Below are 26,116 nucleotides of genomic sequence, written 5' to 3'. Positions count from 1 at the left end.
TCCTTATAGCCATTAGCCTGTGTACTTTTCATAATGAACAATGCAACAACAAATGCAAAATATTTATAGCATTAAGTCACATTCCCGAGGCGAACAGTTTGTATAACATGATAAAATTTTCATATGATAATATCATATAAATATGCATCAGTCAAAATATGCATGCTTCTATTAATCATGAAAAGTTTGTACCACCTCTTTAGGATTTAATTAAGCAAAATGTTTAGGGCATTTTATTTCCAATCTAATGTTCAAAGAGCTATAGAACATTATTCCATTTTACATTCCAGAAGGAGAAGTTCAGATTAATTACTCTAACATGAAATCAAAATTGTATTTATTTATCATAGTGCAGAGAAGTATGAGATCAAGCATTTCTGGAATGCCTTGCTGAAGTTGTTTGAGAAACTGCCTTATCTGGTGACTTTCAAAAATAAGGATGGCCATTGGTCAGTGGCATTCTAGGGGCACTTGAATTGGCTCTGAACATGCATACCTGCTTACCTGACCAGAACACAAAGAAAGTCAGGAAGGCCTTATGCTGGACCCCAAGTGATTAACCTGTAGATTTACCACCCCTTGTAACTTTCACGGGAGTCTAAGATTGAAGGAAAAATCAAGTATTTCCTGGTGATGTTTCTTTCCTCTAACAGTTCCTGGAATGCACACATCCAGATAATCATTTCAATATTTGAATTATATTTGGGACAGGTTGCAAGGCAGTCTGATGTGACTCCTGAGTATTCTCTACAACTCGAAAGGAAAGTATGGCACAGTTGGCCCTCTGTCAATCTGTTTGTCAGAGTAGCTATACAAAGAACACATATAGGGGTGCCTGGGTGGCTCAGCCGGTTAAGCGTCTGACTCTTGGTTTTGGCTCAGGTCATGATCTCATGGGTTCGTGTATTCGAGCCCTATGTCGGGTTCTGTGCTGACAGCTCAGAGCCTGGAGCCTGCTTCAGATTCTGTCTCCTTCTCTCTCTGCCCCTCCCCCACTCATGTTGTCTCTGTCTCTCTCAAAAATAAACTTAAATTAAAAAAAAAAAAATGCAGATAAAGACATGGCCTGCAAGGCAGGCAAGAAACTAGGGTTCAAGTTTGCTTTCTTTGCAGCCCTTCTTGGAATAATTCAACTGCAAAAACTTTGAGGCAGTCCAGTTTAAAAGCTTCTACAGAGTCCTATAGAAGCTTCTGTACAATTCTTTGGATTGTAGAAGTGAACATACAAGGAGACCCAGAAAAATCTAGGAATCATGGCTAGCCATTATTCAGCATTTAATGGGAGCAGGCACAGTACAAAGTTCTTCAAATTCGTCATTTAAACTTAGTCACAACCACTGCTCCCTCAGCAAATACGAACATGATCCCCACTGTACAGATGAGGAAAATGAGGTTTAGAAGGTAAGTAATTTGTTCCAAGTCACAGAGCCAGTATACACCAAAGCCTAGATGAAGACCAGACTGTCTGACTCCAGAGCCCAAGCTCTTGACTACTACATTTTCGAGACCACAGCCTTTCTAAGTGTTGAGATTACACGCCATCCACACAGACTTCCCTCTGCAAAAAGGACTAAGCGCTGTCACAGATTCTGCTACGTACACAGCACCCTGCTTCATGACACATTCATACACAAAGAAAATGAAATCAAAAAGGTCAAAATGCCTTTGAGCAGACAGCTGAAGTGTTAATCAATATTTGTTGATTGATTTAAAAAAATAAAGGCTCACAATGCAAGCCTTTATTTCTTTATGACTATGAGACTTGGATTTGCTGCAAGCATTGTCTCTGCACTTTCACCAGCAAGTGCCACTTAAACAAGGAGACAGGGCCAATACTGGATCTGAGGAAGCAGTCATTCCACCCACAGGCAAACAATACTCCTAGCTCTCTCTTTAGAAAGGAGGGAAATCACAGCAAGACATGGATAAGATTGACTTTCCATGTGGGTGAAACAGGAACCACTTACATCTGTAATTGCAAAGATGCCAAGAAGAATATCCTAGCTTCAAAAATTATGACACAACTGCTCACTAAAATTAAATTCTACCATTAGAGGGTAATATATTTGGCTATATATTTTACATATCCCATTAAAACACAAATTCCCTAAAAGCAATAAAATTCAGTATATATTTGTCAATAATGACTTATGCATTAAAATGAATGATTCTTTTAAAAAAAAATGAGTGATTCTTTCTGAAGAACACGTTTTCACAGAGAGTGGAGAGAAGGGCTAAGGACAAGATTCCAGTGAGAGAGGTGGAAGGCAGAAATAGGAGAGGCTATGGTATAAGAAGCCTCTGGTCATTCCCTACTTTGCTAAAGTCTAGCCCTGGGCATATAGGTAGAGTAAGCTGAGGGCTGCAAAAGCAAAGAGTGGACAAAAAAACATACTGTCTAATCACAGTGTAGCAACCATCTTCAGAGTGCCCTTTAGGTGTGAACTAAAACAGTAGAAGTTGAAGGAGGTGGGAGGAAGAGCACCCAGCCAGGGATCTCTGGAAAAGAAAGGCAAGAGGCAGATCCACTTATTACAGTCTTGAGGGGGTGACTTTTGTTTCAAGTGAATGAGTGACAGATTACACTGCTTTGCAAACCTAAGTCACTATTATTGGAAACACAGTATGGTAGAGTGCCAGGAGTAGAGATAGGACATTGGTGAAAATATTAATATGGCCCCTTCCAGCTGTGTGACGTGGGCCAGTCACTCAAGGCCTAGTCGTGCCCACCCTAACTATGAGGTGTGGTGAGGACAAAACTATAGAAAGTAGGCACATCCTACATGGAAACGAGCCTTCCTTAGAATTACTGACAATCAGAGGCATACGGAAAGGGAGGTGTCTGCTACCTATATGCACCTTGGAGAGGTCCGGATGACCAGGCTCCAGCTTCTTTAATCACATCCCCTCCCGTGGATGACATCTGCAGAACCACTATCTTTGAATACAAAGCACAACCTAGTTAATTGGTTAAATTTCACTAACTCAGACTATTTAAGAAGAAAGCCATTACATTTAATAAAAGCTTCACTTACAGTTATTCTTTTTAAAAATTACTTAACTTGAATTAATAGTGACAAGGTGTTGCCAAATATATCACTGTACTGCCAGATATTCTGTAATTAATAGATGGGAATTCTTTGTAATTATTACATCAACTATCTACACATGGGTGGATCTTCCTAAGTGCCTAAGAAGTTTGCGCTTTTAAAAAGTATCATAGTAACAACTGAAAATTCCTGCCACCTTGGTAACTGAACTATCAAAAGTTGCAAAATAATAGAGACTGAGTTAATAAAATTTTATTGCACTTATTTCTCATTAAAAGGATAGGTGCAATAAAATGATAGAGTTTCCATACAACTATGATTCTTCATGGTTCCTAAAATTATCCCTGTTTTTTTATGTTTATTTCTGAGACAGACACACAGCATGAGTGGGGGAGGGGCAGAGAGAGAGGGAGACACAGAATCTGAAGCAGGTTCCAGGCTCTGAGCTGTCAGCACAGAGCCCAACGTGGGGCTCAAACTCACAAACTGTGAGATCATGACCTGAGCTGAAGTCAGACGCTCAACCGACTGAGCCACCCAGGCGCCCCTAAAATTATTCCTATTTTTTTCTTTTGGAGATAAAATCATTTGAAGTAATTTCAAGAGGGGCATCTGGGTGGCTCAGTTGGTTAATTGTCTGACTTTGGCTCAGGTCATGATCTCACGGTTCGTGGGTTCGAGCGCCGCATCGGGCTCCATGCTGACGTTCAGAGCCTGGAGCCTGCTTCAGATTCTGTGTCTCCCTCTCTCTCTGCCCCTCCACCAAATGAGCTTTGTTTCTCTCTCTCTCTCTCTCTCTCTCTCTCTCTCAAAAATAAACATTTAGAAAAATTGAAGTGATTTCAAGAATTTATTTATTTATTTATTTATTTATTGGATGAAGTGATTTCAAGAATTTAAATAGTCCATGTCCCTCTAAATAGAATAGGACTTAACCCCAAAATAAAATCGAAATTTCTATACAAAAACTAAAATTTGGTTCCAGTAAGTAAAAGGAATGAACGACATAAAAATTACAGAATTTAAATTAATTTTTAATTTTCTAATGGAACTTTTCTAGCCAAGTTTTAATTTTTACATGTACATATGATACATATATATGCACACATATGTGTGTGTGTATTTCTAAAAGATGTGACTCCAGAATGAATTAAACATCTGCATCCAAGCCCCTGCACTAGGTAACTGGTCAAGAATGCTCAGTTGAGTAAGACATGGCCCTGCTTCCAAGAACAGAAAGAAAAGTGTGTGATGGGGAGGAGAACTGAAGTTGCCCCATTAACCAAGATTGTAAGAAGAGAAAGCACATTAGGGGCTCTTGGGTGGCTCAGTCAATTAGGCATCAGACTCTGGTTTCAGCTCAGGTAATGGTCTCACAGTTCGTGAGTTCAAGCCCCATGATGGGCTCCACACTGACGGTGCGGGGCCTACTCTTTCTCCCTCCCTCTCTGCCCTTCCCCTGCTCTCTCCCAAAATAAATACATAAACTTTAAAAAAAAAAAAAACAGATTAGATTGGTGCCAGTGGGGCCTGAACAAGGAATCCCTTAAAGGATGTTTGACAAGGGTAAGGAATGGGGCTCATCCTTATTCCACAGCTAATAAAGAGCCCCTGAATGTTTCTTAGTAGAATATGACAGCATCAGAGACGTGCTGAACAATGTTATTCCAGCAGGGCAGATCAGAATTCAGAAAAACTGGAATCTCATTTCATATCTAGGAGCCTCAGTAAGCAACCAGAGAGCAGGCTCCTTGTCTCTTGCCTGTGCACATAGCAGTGCTTAAACTATAAATAAATGGATGGATGGATGGATGGATGGATGGATGGATGGACAGATGGATGCAGAGGAAAGGAAATGAAGTTCAGAACCTATAGAGTGATGGTAGAAATGAAGACGTAATCAATTCCCAAAAGGTAAGAATGTATCTCATCCAGAAATGATCCAAATTTCAGAGAATTCATCCCCCTGTGTTTCTAGTCAAAGACGACCAGGGAAAAGTCCAAAGAGTTCTTTGAGTAAATCGTGTCCTCAAAGTTAAACAGTGCATTTGCTTTGCTTTCAGTGTCCCTTGCTCACTTATTTTCCCAACATTCAAAGAAAGAAAAAAAAAATGAGAGATCCCATAAAGTCACAAAATAGTAATTCTCTCTTGAATGCCATACTAAACTTGGATTCTTTAACAAGACACTACTAAGCACGTCTGTCTACAGCTCCTTGACATTAACTTGAATATCTCCCCATAATTTCCCTGATTTGCCAGTGAAGGAACTCCTTGTAAGTCTCATGGACAACCTCACTTCCATATCTCAGTACTCACTGTGGAGAGTCTGTCTTTCCTACATACTCACCCTAAGAAAGTGGAATAAGAAAGGAAGACAGATGAACTCAAGAGTAAAGAAAACCTCCATGTGACATTTCCCAAAGCACATTCCACTGAGTATTATTCCCAGGAGATACTTAAATGGGTGTTATTTTTAAAAAGACTTCCATAGTCAAATATGTATGAAAACACTGGACTAAACAAAGTTAAATAATAGACCCTTTACCTAAGACTTTTTGGTACCGCCAGTGTATAACTAGGAATCTTAAAGAGGGAGATGGAATGTGCTATATTTCACCACTTTGACCACACACAGAGAATCCACAAACCTGGACTTCTAAGGAAGTCTCCCTGGGATGTGTCGTTCTACTGCCCTATATCAGCACTGAAGCACGAGCACTTACATGTGGGTCATCAATTATCAGGCAAGTTTCTCCTCTTTCACCCAGAATTGGGTCCTCCACTGCCAGGAGCTTTGTCTGCACTGGGCAGAAAGACAAGGCCCGCAGCCATGTGGCCAGTACTAGGTGTGCTGATCAATGCTTACTAGTCTTCAAAAAACTAATCTCCAAGAAACACCACCAGACTGAACAAAGATATCCGTGCCACAAAGTCCTGTGGTGTGTGCTACATGTATTCAATATAGAGAAGGTAACCCTTTTCCTGTAAGGTCCTATAGAGACAATAGCAGAAATGAGTAATAAGGCAATGGGAGAGTAATACCGCTCTTAACATACCGAATTCATGTTTACCAGGTGGTTGCCATGCACAAGAAGCTCAAGTAAAATCTTGTCCCCTATTCTTGAGCCTTGGGATATGACCCTGTGACCAATCCAGAGGCCCTGGGACAATGATGTTGCAATCATGGGTTTTCTCTCCACTGGACCTCTCTCCTACATGGCTGAAGTCCACTCACTGAGCCCTAGAATCTAGCCAACAAATGTATGTGAATAGGGAGTAAGGTCAAAAAGTGTGCACCAGCAAATCCATCACTGATGGAAAAGAAATTCCAAGCCCCTGCCCTGCATAGAGGGGTATCCTCTCCCAAGAAATACAAATAGCAGCATGTTAGGACTAAAGGGTCAAGCTGCCTTACATAGGACATCAGAGCAAGAAAAGTATTGCCATCACCTACTATTTATCTGAAGGGCTCATTTCCTCTTCTGAAATCTGCCTGTCCCATTAATTACACTTAATGGGTGCCACAGTGATTGACAAATCTCCCTAGAGGGGAAACTTTAATTGTAGACAAAAGATTCATTTATTTGCTCAACTTTGTGCCAGGCACTATACTAGAAGCTGGAAATACACTGGCGAACAAGAAAAGATATGATCCCAGTCCTCACGAAGCTTCCCATGGCTGCTCCCAGTGTAAAATGTCAAGGTGCAATAGACAAGGATCATGAAAAAGCCAAGCCTGCTCCCATGGCTCTATCACCACACAAAAGCCACAGGAGCCAGGTGTTTGTGGTAACCACAGAGAGGGATATAAGCAGCCCCAAAGGAGAGGAGGATAAGCAGCCCCAATATGACTGACTAGCAGGCCAAGTCCCACCTCTCAGCATTTGGGACAGCATACCGGGATGGGACTACCATCTTAGGGGAGGTAAATCAATGTGTTAGAGACTGGGAGGTCAAAGAACCGAGGGGAAGCTGCTGGAACATTGTCAACAATAATTTACTTTTCTCTTCACCTTCCCATCTTGAAATATTCATTGAGATTTTTTTTTTTTTAATTTTTTTTTTTCAACGTTTTTAATTTATTTTTTTTGGGACAGAGAGAGACAGAGCATGAATGGGGGAGGGGCAGAGAGAGAGGGAGACACAGAATCGGAAACAGGCTCCAGGCTCCGAGCCATCAGCCCAGAGCCTGACGCGGGGCTCGAACTCACTGACCGCGAGATCGTGACCTGGCTGAAGTCGGACGCTTAACCGACTGCGCCACCCAGGCGCCCCTCATTGAGATTTCTTGAATGAGAGTAACCAATGGTTGAGGGACTCTCTAAAGGGATCCCATGACAATCCCTACTCAGGAATGTGATGAGACATCACATGCCAAAACAGCCCAGCTATAGGAAACGTGGAGGAGGGCCACACCAACCAGAAATCTTTCAGAGTCTTCTCTTCTCTCTACATGCTCCCTTTGGGCTGATCAGCTATGTACTCCTGTGACTTCAGTTACCACCCATAGGTGAAGGTTTCCAAATCAACACAGCTACCTCTCATGAGATGTCATTTCCAACTGCCTCCCAGCATCTAAACCTGTCATGTCCAAAGCTGCATACACACCCCTCTGCATTATCTGCCTTTCCTGTGTTTCCCATCTCAATTCCTGCCTCTACCATCCATGCAGTTACTTGCTAGCAGAAATATGGCATTTTCCCTGCTTCTTCCCTCCTTCCCACCCCCCACATTCTGATTATTCACCAAGTCCTCCTAAACATTTTTACATTATGCCTACATTTGTTCAATTCATTCATGCATGCATTCATTCATTCAATAAATATTTACCAAGTTTAATTATGTACCAGGCACTGTTGTAGGTGCCCATCCTCATGGAGTTTACGGCTGTCCATTCCAGTGAAGCCACCAACGCCTCTTGCCCATTCTGCAGGAGGCCTTCTGTCTCACTTCTGTCTAGTTCATTCCCTCTGCTCTGGATGTGGGAAAATCTTGTGAAACACAAATCTTATCACTGCTCTAACCTGCTCAAAACCCTTCACTGGCATCCACTTCCCTCAAGAACAAGCTTGAACTCTTCAGCATGACCTCAATGACCAGGCCAGCCTCAGCAGTTTGTCCACTCTCTGGGCTCTGGCATGTTTTACTTTTCTTGAGGTTCTCTCTCTACTCTGAGTCTTTCCATGTGCTGCTTCCTCACCCACAACCTCAAAATCCTTGACTGATTCAGTCCTATTTCCCCTTCAAATCTAATCTTAAACATCATCCTAGGGAGGGGGCTTTCTTGACCTCAAACCTGGTGAGATTCCACAGCACTCTGGACTTGATCATCACCAGACTTGATTGAGATTTCTTTTTAATGTCTCTTTCCTTCAGCAGACTAAGAGCCAATTAAGACAGGGACCATGTCTGGTTCACTAGAATGAAATGTCTGACTTTGGACCTCAGCCTAAGGAGCAGAAAAAGTCGAATCCTTACCAGGTGCACCCTGGGTGGTTGGATGCCCAGGGTTGGGGGGGGGGGGTCAGGTGAGGGGGGAAAGCCAAGGATACCATCTTTGGTAATCACACAGAACAAAGTTGCTTTAGTGGGAAACACCAGTGAAAAGCCCCAGAATGGAATGTGATCATTATTTCCGCTCGCCTTGGCCAAGTCCATGAACTAAGTCTTCTCAATTTAACAGAAACTTTGAGAAGTCAGCATTGGGAATGTCCCTAGAATAACAAGAATTACCAACTTCACCATCACTTCTCTCTTAACCAAACTTTATTTATACTTTCAAATAATTAAGAGCAAACAGTTCAGTTGGGTCTAGGCTAATCCCAAAAACACAACCACCCTCTACAAGCAAGAGAAAATATAGATGACATTTCCTCCTGTTTCCTGTTAGCATCTTGGCTCCTTGGTGACCTAGGGGCAGGGTTTTCTGGAATCCTAACTAGGTCACACCCCTAGTTCCAGTCAGTGTCAGGAATCATAGGGGTGCATGACTTAGAACCCATGTTTAGAGGGTATCCCCACTTCAGAAGTGAGTTCTGGCCCTCGTTCTGCCATTAATGCAACTCAGTGGCTTTGAGAAGGTCATTTAGCCTCTCCAGCCTAATTTTCTCACCTATAAACGGGAATTTAACAAGATCATCTCTGAGTTCCCTTCTAACTAAAATTCTGGGAGTCTAAATCTTTCAAAATAACAAGGTTCATTTAAAGGAGTACAGCCAGAGGATATTCTTTTTCCTTTCCTTTATTTCTTGGAGTCCTGACTTAATTTCTTCCCTTTTTATCCTTCCATATGGCTGCCACTGTTGTCCCCTGCCCTTACCACAAGAGCCTTAGAAAATTCTTTGACTGATGGGATAATTTTAGTAGTAGCCCTTTCTGAGTTCTCCAATATTTGCACCACCATAAATCTGGTACCCTCTTTTTTACTCCTTTATTATATATTTATGCTTCACTTTAAAGGAACAAACATTAATGTCCATAAAATTTTAACTTTTCATATTCTTTTCCATTAATGTCTGATCTTTCACTGTGGACCTCCACGTACATGATATTTTATCCTGAGTTTCCCAGAAAACTCTGAGACAAAGATTTGCATGCAGCTGATTTATTGGACATGTGGTTCCAGAAAGGAGGAATGAAGGACACAGAGAAAGAACGTGGGGAGGAAGAAGAGCCAGTATAATGATGTGTTACTAAATTGGCCACCACTAAGGGAAAGTGGTATTCAATCATAAAGAACATTCTCTGGAGTTTGTGACATACTTTTCATAGCTATTCTCTCAGGGGACAAAAGAAGGAAGAATTTATTCATCAACTCTCATGCCCCATTGACCCAGTGTGTTAATTCCCCTACATTTTGGGTTTGCACATGTGTGAATGAGACTGAAAGGATTTACATGATGCCCACACTGCCATATCAGAGAAGCCCTACAGCCAGAAGCTACAGACATATGCCATAAGTGTGAGCCAAGGCCCTTCCAGAATGTACAGGCCTAAGCTGTCAAAGTACCACAGCAATCACTGGATTAAGAGGTGGGGCCAAGAGGATCTGGAGAGGTCCCATATACATGGCTGTCATCCCTGTAGAGCCTGCTTTCTCAACCATGGCACTACTGACATTTTCAGCCAGATAATTCCTTGTTGTGGGGCTGTCCCATGCGTTGTAGGATGTTTAGCAGCATGCCTGGCCTCTACTCCCTATATGCCCTCTCCCAGATGTGACAACCAGAATATCCCAATATTGCCAGTGTCCCCTGGAAGGCAAAGTTACACCTGATTAGAACTACTGGTGCAGACTGTTGAATATCGTAATTTTGTCACTCACCCAGTACCCCTTCATTTCTCTCTACATCATATCAAAAGCAGCTCTCAAGTAGACCACTATGAGAGATATTTACGTCTTATGCCTGTGATTTAACTTTTGGGCCTCACCATGATATACTTCATGTAAATAGATGATAATTCCTTAATAATAAAGAATGATGAGATTTTTAAATAGTTGATTTGAGAAACCCATAAACAGACTAGATATAGAGGGAAAATGTTAAAATTGCATTCTAAGGCTTAGTTGCTTAAATCAAAAGGAATGAAAATAAGCAATTTTTTTAAAAAACCTAAGTCTCTAAGTCAAGGACTCATTATTTTTTGAGACAAGGATCTTTTTCCATCATTATGCATGTATGTGATATACATACAATTTCACATTCAACTCCAAGACCCACACTCACCCACCTAAGCCCATCCAAGGAACTCCTAGGAAACCATGTTAACTACTGTTGATGAACATTTGGATTGTTTCTAGTTTTAAGTTATTATGATTAAATGCTTCTATGAAGGTTCTTCTATATGTCTTTGTCTCATGTATACACACATCTGTGCTGAGAATATATCTAGGATGAAATTATTGGATAATAGGATATATATATGCTCAGCATTAGTTGATATTGGCAATCAGCTTTCAAGAGCGGTTATACTGACTTACACTCTCACCAGCAATGCTTGAGAGTTCCAGTTGCTTCACATCCTCCTCAACACTTGGTATTGTCAGACTTTTTCATTTTAGCCATTGTAATGTTTATGTGCTGTGTTTCACTATGATTTTAAATTTTATTTCCCTAATGACTAATGAGGTTGAACAACTTTTCATGTGTTTATAGATCACTAGGTTATTTTCTTTGGTGAAGTTGGTTTATATTTTTTGCCCATTTTTCTATTAGGCAGTTTTCTTTTTTATTTATAGGGGTTCTTTATATATTATGACTATGAGTCTTTTGTGGGACATGCATTACAAACATCATCTCCCACTCAGTAATTTTTCATTCATTCTTTTAAAGATGTCTTTTAATCAACAGAAATTCTTATCTTTAATAGAATCTATTTAAGCAGTCTTTTTCTTTACGGTTAATGCTTTTAGTGTATAGTTTAAGAAATACTAGCCTACCCAAGATAATAAATATGTTCTCCTAGGTGTTCTTTTACATGCTCTATAAGCTCTATTTTTTGGTCACATTTAGATCAACAATCCATCTAGAACTTACTTTTGTGAATGGTGTGAAGTAAATAATCAACATACTGTTTTTTCCATAAGCACATTTATTGACAAGACTATCCTTTCCTCACTGCGCTACATTGTTATCTTTGTTGTTACGCACTGAATGTTTGTCTTTCCAAAATTCATGTTGAAGCCCTAACTCCTAATGTGATGTTATCTGGAGACTGGGCTTTTGAGAGTTAATTAGGGTTCGATGAGGTCATGAGGGTAGGGTCCTGATCTAATGGGACTAGTGACCTTCTGAGAAGAGACAACAGAGTTCTTTCTATCTCTCTCTTCCACATCAGAGAAAAGGTGACCATCTGAAACCCACAGAGAGTTCTTATCAGATACTAAGCCTGATGACGCTGATCTTGGACTTGCATTCTCTAGAATTGTGAGAAAATAAATTTTGGTTGATTAAGCCACCCAGGCCATCGTATGTGGTTATAGTAACACAAGCTGATGAATATATTTGTCATAAATCCAAAATCTGTTTATATTTGTTTCTGAATTCCACTGTAATGATTTATTTGTATATCCTTTTATCATTATCTCATTGTCTTTCTTTTAATGCAACAGAAATCATTTATTATTGTTCACGGTTTCTGTGAGTCAGGTATTTGGGAGTAGTTTAGAGAAATTCTGGCTCAGAGTTGCTCATGAGGTTACAGCCAAATGTCTCTTGGGGCTGCAGTCATTAGAAGGCTTGAGTTGGGCTGGGGGACCCACTTCTATGGTGGCTCAACCACTAGGCTGGCAAGTTGGTGCTGGCTGCTGGTGGGAGGCCCCCATTCCTGTCTGCATGAGCTCTTTCACAGGGCTGCTTGAGTTTCCTCATGCTCCCTCAGGAGTGAATAATCTGAGAGAACTAGGCAAAAACTGCAATTACCTTTTATGACAGCCTCAGAAGTCAGTCACACAAACCAGCCCTGATTCAATGTAGGAAAAAACTACCTGGAGACCAAGATCATTAGGGCCATTTTGGAAGCTGGCTTCCATAATTTCATTTGTCTGAAGTCCAAAAATAGGCCATAATAAACTATATTGCTTGGGGGACAGGGAGTGTACTTAGGTATTAAAACTATAGAAGAAAATAAGGCAATGGTTACCATAAAAGTGGTTACCTCTTACAGGGAAGAAGTTGTGAGTGGAAAGGATCACTATTTGTCAAAGAATACATTTATATTTTATGCACTTTTCCAAAAGGCAACGTGTTTCATAATCGCAAGAAAAGATTAAAAAAAAAAAATTAAACCAAAAGAAATTGACATGAGAAAAACAAAGTGCTCTTTTCTCTTTTGTGCCTCAAATATAGATCAAAGGATTCCCAAAGACTAATCAGAAGTTTGGTCAAAAGAAGAATAACAACAGTACAATTAACACTAATAGTAATAAAATTAATTAATTAATCAATTAATTAATTATTCTAGCCTTCTAATAATTGTTGAGATCTGGTAGTATAAGTCTTCCTTTTTCTTTTTTTTTTTTTTTCCAAGATTATCCTGGCTATTCTTGCCCCTTTCCATCTCCATGTAAATATAAGAAGCAGCTTTATAATTTCCATAAAATTTTATGCCAGGATTGTTATCTAAATTGAATACATACACCAATTTAGGAAAAATCTGCCTTTTTAGACTATTTAGTCTCCAGTCCATAAACATGGGATATCCCTCTATTGATTTAGGCCTTCTTTTGTTTCTCTGCAATATTTATAGTTCCCGATATAACAATTTTGCATACATTTTGTTAGGTTTTTTCACCTGGGTATTTGACGGTTTGATGCTATTTTAAATGGTATTTAAAATTTTGTTTTTTAATATATTCTGGCTGGTATATAGAGATATAAGGGATTTGGGGTTATTGACAATGTTTAGAGACCTTGATAAATGTATTTGTTAATTACAAATTAACACATTGATGGAGAAGTTTACCAATACATTGATGGTTTATACACTGTTATAAACAAAATGCCATTTCTTCCTTTAAAACCTTATATTTTTGTTTCTTTTTCTTGCCAGATTACATTGTCTATGAATTCTAGTATAAAATTAAATAGAAGTGATGATAGTGGTCATCTGTATCTTATTCTTGATTGCAAGAGGAAAGCCTGCAATATTTCACCATTAAATACAATTTTTGTGCGTGCCTGGGTGGCTTAGTCAGTTAAGCATCTGACTTCAGCTCAGGTCATGATCTCACCATTCTTGAGTTCAAGCCCCACATGGGGTTGACAGCTCGAAGCCTGAAGCCTGCTTCAGATTCTGTGTCTCCCTCTCTCTCTGCCTGTCCCCTGTTCACGCTCTGTCTCTCTCTCTCCCCACCCCCTCAAAGATAAATAAACATTAAAAAAAATTAAATATGATTTTTGCTGTAGGTTTTCTTGTGGATACTTTTTGTCATATTAAGGATGTTCCATTCGGTTCCTACTTTACCAAAAGTTATTAATTGTGTTAAATTTTATCACATTATGTTTCTGCATCTATTGAGAATATCGTATGAGGTTTTATTTTATTCTGTTAAGGTGATTAATTACATTAAACGATTATTTTTTAATGTTTATTTATTTATTTTGAGAGGGAGAGAGAGCGTGGGCAGGGGAGGAGCAGAGAGGGAGAGAAACCCAAGCAGGCTCTGCACCATCAGCATAGAGCCCAACTCAGGGCTTGATCTCACGAACCACAAGATCACGACCTGAGCCAAAATCAAAAATCAGATGCTTAACTGACTGAGCTACCCAGGTGCCTCTTGACTGATATTTTAAACTTACATCAATCTTGCATTCCTAGAAAAAAAATCCAAATTAGTCATGATGTATTATCCTTTTGCATACATCACTGGATTTGGTTTCCCATGATTTTTTTGAGGATTGAATCGGTGTTCATGATGAACAGAAATTTTCCATTTTAATGTAACTCAATTACATTAAATTGTCATTTTCTTTACTTCTAATGGCCTGTCATGTCATGGGATCAAAGTCAGGTTTGGATCATAAAATGAGTGAAAGTGTTTCTTTTTTTTTTTCCTATTCTCTGGGAGAGTTTCTCTAATTTTGATTTTATTTTTTCCTCAAATTTTTGTTAGATTCTACCACTGAAGCTCTCTGTGTCTGGAATGTTCTTTGTAGAAAGGATTTAATTATTTAATTTCATCAATGGATGTAGGACTACTCAAGTTTTCTATTTCTCCTTATGATGCTTTTTTTGATAAATTAAATTGGACATAATGTGGCTTCTCTTTTGCAGAAATTCTGGGAATTTTTCCATTGATAATTACTTATGTGTAACATCAAAATTATTAGGTGTAATGACATATGGGTGATACAGTCTTTTTGTTTACTCACATTTCACATTTTTTTCTAGCGTTTTTTTCTAAAATTTAAATCTACTATTTCAAGTCACTCTTCCAGAGTAAAAAATTAACAATCACTGATAGTTGTCGTAAACAGCATACATTTTCCATCAGACTTTTGGCTGCCATAATTACATATATAGGTGCGTTTTCTTTAAATATGTTCAATCGACTAACAAATACATATTATGGCATATTAAAACAGACCCTCTCAAATCACAAAATCAGGAGGGCAATTCACTATACAAGTCACAAAATCAAGATTTTATAAATATAGACAAGATACAATTACCTACGCTAACTACAGCATCTTTAAGACAAGGAAACTGAGGCACAGAAAGGCAAAGTGACTTATCTAAGATTACAGAGCCAATAAATAGCAGAGCTGGCATTAACAACCCAGGTCTCTCGATTCTTGCTCTGGTAGTCCTTCCACCACATCATGCTACCATTCAAACCACATATTTGATTTGGCATTAAGAGTGCTCAAACATACATACTGGAATATTACTCAGTCATAAAAATGAATGAAATCTCGCTATTTGTGACAACATGAGGATATTGTGTTAAGTGAAATAAGTCAGACAGAAGAGAACAATAGATACCAAATGATTTCACTTACATGAGGAGTCTTAAAAAAATGAACAAACAACAACAAAAGAAACAGACTCATAAATACAGAGAACAAACTGGTGGTTGCCAGAAGGGAGGGGAGCAGGGGATGGGAAATAGGTGAAGGGGATTTATAGATACAAAGTTCCAGTTATAAAATAAGTAAGTTGTGGAGACGAAAAGTACAGCACTGGAAATATAGTTAATAATACTGTAATAATTTTATACAGTGACAGATGGTTACTACAAAAAAAAAAAGAATGATTGAACATACTGAAATTTGATTTCCACCTTTTCAAGAACCCTCAATTTTATAAGGAAAGATAAAACAGGACCCAAATGATAATAGGTAACATTTTTAGACTTCATGTTGTGTCTTCTGTTAATCACCCTGAATTTCAAATGGCTATCTTCTAGCATACATTATGTTTTAGATGCCATTTCTCCTCAACTGTGTGAATATAACAGTACCTGATTATCTCCCTATACCCTTTCTGCTACTCCACTTTAACTGTCCTTCTACTGTACCATGCACCCTGAAAATGCTGTTAAAATACCTTCCAAAGTCAAAGTGGAATGATGTTTTTTGCTTTTTGGGGTTTTTTTTTGTTTGTTTTTTTGTGGTTTGTTTGTTTGGTTTTTTTTTTTTTTTCTTTGGAATGATGTTTTGATTATGTACCAAGTTCACTGTAAGTTCCTGGTGATCAGGGGTGATGATACATATATTGGTATTATCTAGCACAATGTGAAGAACATTCAATAAACATGTAATTGACTGAAAGACTGACGTATTTTTTTTTTTTGGATAGTCCAGTGGCTATGAATATGGGTTAAGGAGACATCATGCCTAAGTTCAAATGTCAGTTCTGCCACTTATTACCTGTGTGACCTCAGGCAAGTTGCTCTGGGTCTCAGTTTCCTCATCTGTAAAACAAGGTTAATAATAGCATCCACACAGAGTTGTTCTGAAAATTAAATGAGATAATAATCTATTAGCACAATGCCTGGCCTGTAGGAAGTGCTCAAAAAATACTAGCCAAGATGAGATTATATCATTACGGTTATTAACTATTCCTATTCTTGCTATTCACCATAATTCCTCCTGTCCTTGTTCTAAGTCATTTGGAAAATTCTCCAAATCTAAGGGTTCAGTGAATATCTTTTCTTTTTGAGAAATGTATCTGGCACGTAAATAGTAAATCACCCAAATCCCATTAACTGTAGGTAATTTTATTTAATAATTATATTTTAAAAATTGGACAAATAAATAAATGGCAGAGCAATTTTGACTGAATCCTGTTTTCTCAATGGCTATTTGGAATACATCATTCATATGCAAGCCCCAAGAATATTGAATAACAGATAAAATAAATAATGATCATAATGCAAACCACATTCTGATTCCAACTTCCCTGCAAGTACAACTCCATGTACGAATTATAAGAGCCAAAAAGTAACATGCTTATTAACTGTGGGTTGCTCAGCTATATACACAGGGCTTAGCAGATCACGTGAATGTTTCCATATTCTCAGCTAAACTAATGGTTCCTTAGAGCCCAGTTCTTATAACCCCTTAAGAATTTTAAGATTTGCCTGAAAAAATATATCATATTTCCATGACTATGACTGAACACAAATTTGGAAAGCTCACTGAAAGCAAACCATCCTGGAAGACAGGAAATGGTCATTGTTTTCAAAGAAAGTCAAGATGCTGCTGCACACAGGGAATCGAGCTCTTAGGAGCTTGATCTCATTTCCCTCCACATAAACCTGTGGATGCTGTGTGGATAGACCCTATCTTTCACTTCTCACATGAGTAGTGGGGAATAAGAATAAGGCCACTTACCATCTGAGGTAAAAGACATTTTATTCAAGACTGCCATACACATGCAGAAATATATTTCCTCCTCTTTTTACATTTAATTTCATTTTAAAGTATTCAGGGATTTAGAGGGATTCTGGACTTGTACTAGGCAAGTTGTAAGCCTCTGGGAAAGCCTGTCAAAAGACTCAGATTTAAAATGTCATTTCCTAGATACACAGTGTTTTCTGCAGCAGGGCTCAGTGAGACTTTCACTAGGAAAAGTTGCTGCATTTCATCTTTTCCTCATGAACAAAAACAATTACGCCAATAGTTGCATTGATTTTTTTTTTTAATTCTTAGGAGCAAAATGTCATGTCTGAGACTAGGAGATAAAAATCCTGGTTCAAGTCCCAACTTGACCTTCAGGTCAAGGACCTTCAAGTCCTTACTTTGACCAGAGGTAGACAAGGGTAGGGGGAACCAAGCCTATCCACCCAATGCAGAGGACCGATGTCTGGTCAGTGGAGAGGAGTGCTATTACGTTTGAAAAGCAGTAAAGAGCAATATAAAGTCTTTATAAAAAAATCTGTATTTAAAATCCATTTGAACAGCTGCACTTCAGTAGTCAAACTAATGGGGGTGCAGGGCAGGTATACATATTTTGATGGGGACTCACTCCAGCACAGCCTTTGCAATCCATGCTGTTAAGTCCTTTACCGGCACAACCCTCTTTGAATGAAGTCCTGAAGGGTTGAACCCATATTAAAAATCTCTAATATGAGAAGAATTACAGCAAGGTTACAATATAATTAACCTGAGTTATCTTTCAAAACTCCTGCTGATATATATTCTGCCACTTCAGACTATGTTCATGCTGTGATTTTTAAAATTAGCAAAGAAGGAGGCTTTCATATTCATTCAAACTAAAAGGATACAGGAATGTTTGCATAAAAAGAAAAAGTTGGTCAGTACTTTCTATTATTTCCTTATTCTTTTAACAGGTTTTTTTTAAATGGCAGTTCTGTATAGCAAAGCCTTATTCTGTCCACTTCCTAGTCTGCGGAAAAGTCTGCTAGTCTTATTTAAGGATCATGGTGGCTCCTTTCACTGCTTGGAGGAAAAAAAAAAAAAGCAAAATCAGGGCTATTATCCTGTGTTTATAACAAGTCTATTACCATAGTAACTACTGTGATGTCACAAACCCTACACCAGGGGCCAAATTCTGTCTCTAATGGGGGAAGGGCAGCTTAGCCTTGGAAATCAGACAAAATTGTGCACAAACATGTGTGGCCAAAGCAGGAACAATGCTTGCGGTAATCACCAAAGCATGGGGAGCTACTCTTCTCTGAAGAAAAGGGGAGCAGGCACAAAAAAGCAATTCCCCAGGGCCAGAAATAAGCTACACCCACACTTCTGTCCGCAGCTGTGCAAAAGGAGGGTGGAAATCCAAGCAAGTGTGGTATCACCATGTTCCCAATCACAAGTATTCCACTGGGCCCACCGGCTGCCAAACATGGATGGGATCCAGTGGTGAGCCCGCCCAAGCACATGAAACACACTCTGGAACTGGTGCCCGACCAGATGGAGCCCTCTGGTACCTCGGAGGGAAAGCAACTTGTCCCGTGATGGCAAGCACTTTAAAACCACACTGGGGTTTTACTCCTACTAGGTCAACCCAGCTCACAGAATCACAGATTCTCAGGTTCAGAGAAACTCATCAAGTCTCCCAAAAGATGTGGACTTTAAAAAATGACCTTTTACAGGAACATGTTATATCCCCTGTCACTGAGGTATCTGAAGTAGCAGAGTAAGAAGTACTCTTATTCTGATACAGTCTAAGAAGGTTTTGTACAAATATGCTGAAAAGGCAACTTTGTATTGAAAAGAATATTGAATCAGGAGTCAGAAGACATTGCTACCAGTCTTGGCTCAAGAATTTAGAAGTCTCCTGATCTTGAGCAAGCCATTTAACCTATCTGACCTTCAGTTCCTTATGTAACCATATCTAGCGTGCTATTTCCTGGGGTCATTGTAAAGATCAGATTAAATAAAATAATGAATGTGAATGAGCTTCATAAACTATAAGGGATTTATTTCACCCAAACATAAGGTATTATTATTATTGGCATTTTCACATAGCCAGTTTATAGTAGAACAGGAATAATTTGAATGCTAACCAGTATTTTCCTTCCAGAAATCCAAAACATACACATGATCCTCGTCTTCCCTACCCCAAAAGGTGCACAGTTGCATGATACAGTCAATTTTAAATTATTTAGGGACTTGGGGCGCCTGGGTGGCTCAGTCGGTTAAGCATCTGACTTCAGCTCAGGTCATGATCTCACAGTTCATGAGTTTGAGCCCTGTGTTGGGTTCTGTGCTGACAGCTCAGAGCCTGGAGCTTGCTTCAGATTCTGTCTCTCTCTCTCTCTCTTAAAAATAAATAAACGTTAAAAAAAATAAATTAGTCCAGGGTTGATTATAGAGGGACCTTTTACTTCTGGCCATTATGCCATTTATTGCTTTCCCTTAGGAATACTATGTTAACCTAGATACAGCTATAAAATTGACAGGAAATGTGCCTCAACTCAGTTACCTGTGTAACAATTCTGGTAAAAATTTTTAACAAAAGGAGAAACTGAAATGATTCATTAGATGGAAGTTTTGTGATAATCTGTGATAATCATGGATAACTTATCCATGGATAATGACTCACATCACTGTCAGTAAAGCTATGGTCAATTTCGGACAGGTTGGGACTAATCCAGCCAAGATACTAACATTCTCTCAGTGAACAACAAAGTGGCCTGTACTGTCTTATGTATGTGCAATAGGTATTTAAATATCAGTTCAGTTCATTCAGTTTTCAACAAATATTATTAGAGTACTACAATCTGCCAAAGCTCACCACATACCCTGAAAACCCCACTCTCTTCCTGTCCATGTTGCTGTCCCTCATGATATTACACAAAAGACGTTGGCAAAGCTCATGGCCTCACTCTTAGAAACTCTATTCACCCTCCTATTATCATGAGGCTTTTGCCAATCTTACCCTAGTGCAAAAATCAGCAACCTGTTGTCCTGGGGCCAAACCCTCCCTGCTGTCTTTTTTGTAAATGAAGTTTTATTAGAACATAAACACAGCCATTTGTTTATATATTATCTGTGGCTGCTTTCCTGCTACAACAGCAGAGTTCAGTAGCTGTGATACAGCTGTGAGACAGCATAGCCCAAAGCTTAAAATACTATCTGGCCCTTTACAGGAAAAGTTTGTGGACCCCTGTACTATATAATATGACTAAATCAAAATTCATCTCTCCTGTAAGTGTTTCTGTGTAGAGATTAATGGAGAAAACCCCTTGAAAGCAGAGATCCTTTCTGTATTCTCTGTCTTGTCATATAGAACCCAGGAGAAGCACAGAGTCAAGGTTTAGAGCAGATACAGAAAATTAAACATGTCCTCCCCTACATTTTGTTTTCAACAGATGAGTGCTTTGGACTTGCATGAAGACAGCATAAAACCACTGGTGTTCGGTTACTCTGGCTTCTAATTCCTCCAAGTTCCTATGTCTAAGACTTCCAAGGCTCAATTTTTGGCCTGTATCCTTTTGCATATTTATTTCCTGATCTGATGTGGAATTAGAGTTAAATGGGAGCTGTGTGCTTGAATTCCACGTGGCTGGCTCAGCAGGAAACTCCAGGGCAGGTTTTTGGGCATGCCAAACTCATGTTAGCCTCAGCTATGCTAATTTCTAAAGCTGTTTGCTTTGCTCAAATAAATCTTAGAGGGGAATTTGCATTTGGATGCACACCTTTTTATGCACAAATTATGTGCATGATAATTCTAGGGCAGACTAAGGACTGAAAAAAAAGAGGCATGGTGTTTACTGAATGGCTTTCATGTGGCAGGTACTATGCTAGGTGCTTTACATATATTTTCTCATCTCATGGCCACAATAATACCATAGGATGAACCTGTGATCCCCATTTTACAGATGGAGAAACTGAGGAGAGGAGAACTCATTTAATGTGTGCATGTTCACAGAGCTGGTAAGTGACAAAGCCTAGACTTGAGCCCAATCTGTCTAAATCTGAAGCCAGGGTTCTTTCCACTTAGACACACTGCCTTAATGATACTCTTTATCATCACCTCTCACTGAAGCCACTGGACACACATTCGAATATGAACCCTACATTTACAAAATTAGTTACCCCTCTCCTTTCCAGTAGCCTATGCAAAGTATGTTTTTGGCCCTTGGGAGATACATCTGGGCCCCTCTGCATCAGAAAACAACCAACCAAAGGAGACTAGGGGCATTAAATAGGTAAATTCTATATGATACACAAATTATGTTAGTAATCAGCAAACACAATTTCAAGTGATTTTGACAGATAAATGGATTTCAAGGACATATCTGAGGACCTCAATTTGAAAGGACACTTTTACTACTAAAATGTAGTAAGCTAAGGAAGAGAATGTGCCCATACTATGAAGGAAAATGTTAGTAACACTTAGAATATGGTACAAAAATATCTACAACATAAGCCTAGGAATTTATATCTACAAATATCCTCACTGTTTATGAAAACAATTGCACACCTATCTCCCCTAAAAAAAAATGCAAACATTCTCTTCCGTAAGTTATGCTAAGTACTGCCATCAAAACTCACTGTTTATCATTGTTCAACTCAATATACACAAAAATAATCAGTCTAGCAATTAAGCATTCTAGCATAATTCCCACATTTCACAGCAAGCCAGATACAATGCTACTGAACTTCTTTCTCTGCATGGAACATGGCTGTAACCTAGCTTGCAACATCATACAATGCTCAGCCCTTTGCCATCCAGCTTCATACACTGCCATCTGGTTTTCTGGAAATATTAAAGAACGGATTATATTTTCATGCACGTAAAATTCAGACATCCATTTTTCTTTAACGCTCTCAAAGAGAGTTTTCCAGGAATTAGAAAGAATCTGTGGCAAAGATGGATAATCTAGGTTGTTTCTTAAGTGGATTTAGAAGGGTGGCCCTCTGAGGAGAGCTTGCCCTCACAACACTACCACCCAGGTCAGCCAGTCAGTATATAAAATTATTTCACCTTTCTTTTTTTATTTTGTAACAGATTATTTCAGAGAAGGAAAATAACTTTTCTGTAGCCAGTGGCAGGAAATATTCATTCAGTTAAAAGTAGATTGGGGGAATTTGCCTAACAGAGCAATACTCCTGTAAATAATACATGCACTAGTATCTCTTGTCACAAAATTCCTAAAACAGTCTTTTCCAAAGTTAACTTGAGCATTTAATAATGATTTATAAGATAATGACAACTACTTTCTGAGTCGTTCTCCTTGGAAACCCCAGTAGTGACTTACCTGCTGGTGGCTTTATGAAGGGTGGAGGGATTAAAGGTACAATAATGGGCACATTGCCATGATCCTTGGACCCTGCAGGTGAGTCACTGAGTCCATTTCCTGTGGCAAGCCCTGAATAACCTGTGCTTATATTGTATGGTGAAATAACACTGTCCTCAGGTAATTTTGGTTTTGGCAAAGAATTTTCTGTAAAAGAAAAGAAAATCATGTTCAATGTAACAAAAGGACTTGTTTTCCTTATGACCACATTTTCTCAAGCAAAATGGCTATGTATAACAAAATAAATTTTTCCTTGCAAATCTTTAAACACTTTACCAGAACTGCACAGACCATCCTGGACCTTTTCAGTCTTGTTACCATAAATTTCCAATGGGCTCCTTTATAATTTGCTCCACTATGATAGCTAACATCTCAATTGTATCATGGTGATGAATTTTAGCGCTGTAAAGCCCATAGAAAATTGAGAGGCAATTAACATTTCCCATGTACCAAGTGATATATAGCAGGCCTCACTCTCTGGCTAAAGGAGGGGGGGTGGCTAAAAATTTGCCCCTCCAGGCCTATAACTAGGTCCCACTGTATTAAAAAGTTTGGTCTTAATATAATCAAAAGAACCAATGAGAAAGAAGCAGATTATTAGAAAGAAAACTGTTTCACAGGGTAAACTCTTTAAATGAACCCATTAATATCCATTAAATATTAACAAAAGTGAAAATAAAGAAAACTTACAATGATATGAACTTTGTGAATTTTATCCTTGTATGTGAATCATTAAAAAAAAAAAAAATTCAACCATGGAAAACAACTTTTTCCCTCTAGTAGCATATCCTGGCACTCTCCATGTTCCCCAGAGGCAAAGATTATTACCTAGACCAAGTATCATACGAGCTATTAGTTTATAGAATATAAACTCATGACTTGCATTTTTCATTTACAGTGAAATTGATGATACTATCTCTGTAACATGATGTGTACAATTTCATAGCGGGCTTAACATGAAATTTGTCATGTACGTTCAATTCCACATGCCTGCAGGACAGCTCATTTACATTTCGTTGCTTGGCATATAAGAAGGAAAAGCCCTGTCGTAGACACTGGCAATAAAATGCATGAGCAGGTAGTTTACAATGCAGGGCAAATACTGATCAAATTGCCAATGATGACACACAATGAATTTTGCCCACTTTTTATTGAAGTTCCCCACATGGATTGCTTCTTTATATACTCCTTTTCTTTGACAAACAAACTCTCACTCCAAATTTAGGTTCATAAATTCAGTATCCATATCAACACCCACCAGTGGTTCTAGGCTTCCCTCATGAAGTCGCCGACACTATCTGCTGATAGAATCAGTGTTAATTTTATTCTGCCACGACTCTAATTTCCACTCTTTAGCTGGGCTTTGATGAAAATTCTTATAGAGTAATGTGGGATCCAATCATGTACGACTCTCTTATTCCTCTTACCCTATCCAAGGCTGGGGGCAGGAAGGAATTCAAACACAAAACAGAAATAGGGCTTTACTTTAGAATTCCCACCAAAAAGAGAAGAAGGGGGGATTACCAAAAATTCTCTCTTAAGAGTCTCAAAATCCAAACCTAATATTTCACTTAATAGGAAGCACCAGTCCCCAATAACTAATATATCAAAGGACACAGGGGGAGAACATAGCAGATGTTGTCCCTTTCTATAAATTTGTGGGCAGGACCATAACACTTAAAGTCCATAGCCCTTGCTAGCTAGTTCTCTCATTGCTGGAAGGAGATTAAGCTGTGTCTATTTTTGTTTTATGTTGTGCTCTTATATTCTGTGGAATTCTGCTTATGGGAAAGCACTACTGGGGATGTACATTTAAATCAACCATTGGCATAATCAACAAAATGAGTCCCAAAGCAACTCAATTCTGGCAGGTTGAGATAGTTAATCCTTCTTTGCATGAACAAAGGGACATTAAATGTCATTACCTTTGAGAACAGAAATGTGCTGCCGGCTCTCTCCATCTGTAGGGTAGCTCCTGAATTCAATATCTTCACCATCTTTCAATTCAACCTTATCATAGCCATACCAGCCAAGGAGTTCATTCATAGTGTTTTCTGCAAAGTTCTGAAAGAGAAGCACAGGTTCCTTTTTTATATAATCAATAACTATTTGAAACGAATGCATAAGTCAAATTCTGTTTGCACTACCCGTTTAATGCCAGCCCTGCCCCACCTCCCCTAGAGTCGTGTTCATTTTTCAAATCACGTTCAAACACTGTAATGCATTTAAATCTCAGGATGACGCATCCAATTATGACAGGCCTTCAGACATTTGCAATTTAAAGATAATAAGAAAAAAGGTATTAGTCTGTTTTGCTTACAAATAGGAAGTCATATTTTAGCATATTCTGCAAAGTTTATACCCCAGACTAACACAAAAGGTAAGGCACAAAAACAGCTAAGAAAATATTTGAAAATGAAAACAATCAAACTTTTGGTGGCTCAGATTAATTTAAATTAGAATTGCTTTCTGATTCAGGTATTGTTCTTTAACATGACTCTTATCTCAGATAAAGCAAAATCTCAGCAAAGAAATAATTTGTCAATTGTCAAGGCTACAAGGGTCTCCCTTTTTAATTTTCCCGTTTGCAAATGTATACTTTAAAAATCAATGCATAATTTGCTTTACAAATTTCACTACTGACAGATTTCCTTCTCCATAAAATCAAAGGTCACTATGATTGTCTTCCAACAAGTAACATAATAGTACCAAATAACTTTAAGGTTAATAGCCAGCCCAGATTTTGGATAACACATGAAAATAGTTTATGAACTATAAACCAACATATAAATGTAAGATATCATTATTGTTGTTATTATTGATACTAAACTGTGAAATAATGGGTATAGTTGGACAGCTTTAAAGCTTTAATATCAGGTGGCTATTTTTTTGTGAACTTATCAACTGCTAGATCTGGAAACAAGACGTGAGACTGTATTAATGATCTTAATGCTTGCATGTGCCTTAAAACATCTCTAAGAAATAGAGTAGAGTGGTAGTCACCAGAGCTGGGAGGTGAGGGAAATGGGGAGATATTGGTCTAAGGGTACAAATTTCCAATTATTAGATTAACAGGTTGGGAGATATAATGTACAGCATGATGATGATAGCTAATAGTACTGTATCATATACTCAAATGTTGCTAAGAGAGTAGATAGATCTCCAATGTTCTCACCACAAAAAAGAAATGGTAACTATGGCAGGTTGGAGGCGTAGCTAATGCTACAGTGGTAATGATTTTACAATATATAAATACATCAAATCAACGCATTGTACACCTTAAACTTACACAATGTGTCAATTATATCTCTTATGTTCTTATGTGTCAATTATATCTCAATAAAGCTGGG

General features: G+C 38.6%; 1 protein-coding gene across 1 annotated transcript in view; it reads right to left on the bottom strand.

The window, feature by feature from the left end:
* The window catches only part of LOC122220236 (sine oculis binding protein homolog), a 163,395-nt gene that overhangs the window by 124,901 nt on the left and 12,378 nt on the right, over positions 1 to 26,116 (bottom strand). The window contains exons 2-3 of the mRNA XM_042939485.1: positions 24,692 to 24,830; positions 22,728 to 22,913 (exon numbers count right to left, since the gene is read on the bottom strand). Coding sequence (XP_042795419.1) covers positions 22,728 to 22,913; positions 24,692 to 24,830 — 325 coding nt within the window. The remainder of the gene's footprint in view (positions 1 to 22,727; positions 22,914 to 24,691; positions 24,831 to 26,116) is intronic.

The sequence above is a fragment of the Panthera leo genome, chromosome B2, assembly GCF_018350215.1.
Source record: "Panthera leo isolate Ple1 chromosome B2, P.leo_Ple1_pat1.1, whole genome shotgun sequence".
Taxonomy (NCBI): domain Eukaryota; kingdom Metazoa; phylum Chordata; class Mammalia; order Carnivora; family Felidae; genus Panthera; species Panthera leo.
This window is presented reverse-complemented; position numbering and strand designations above follow the sequence as displayed.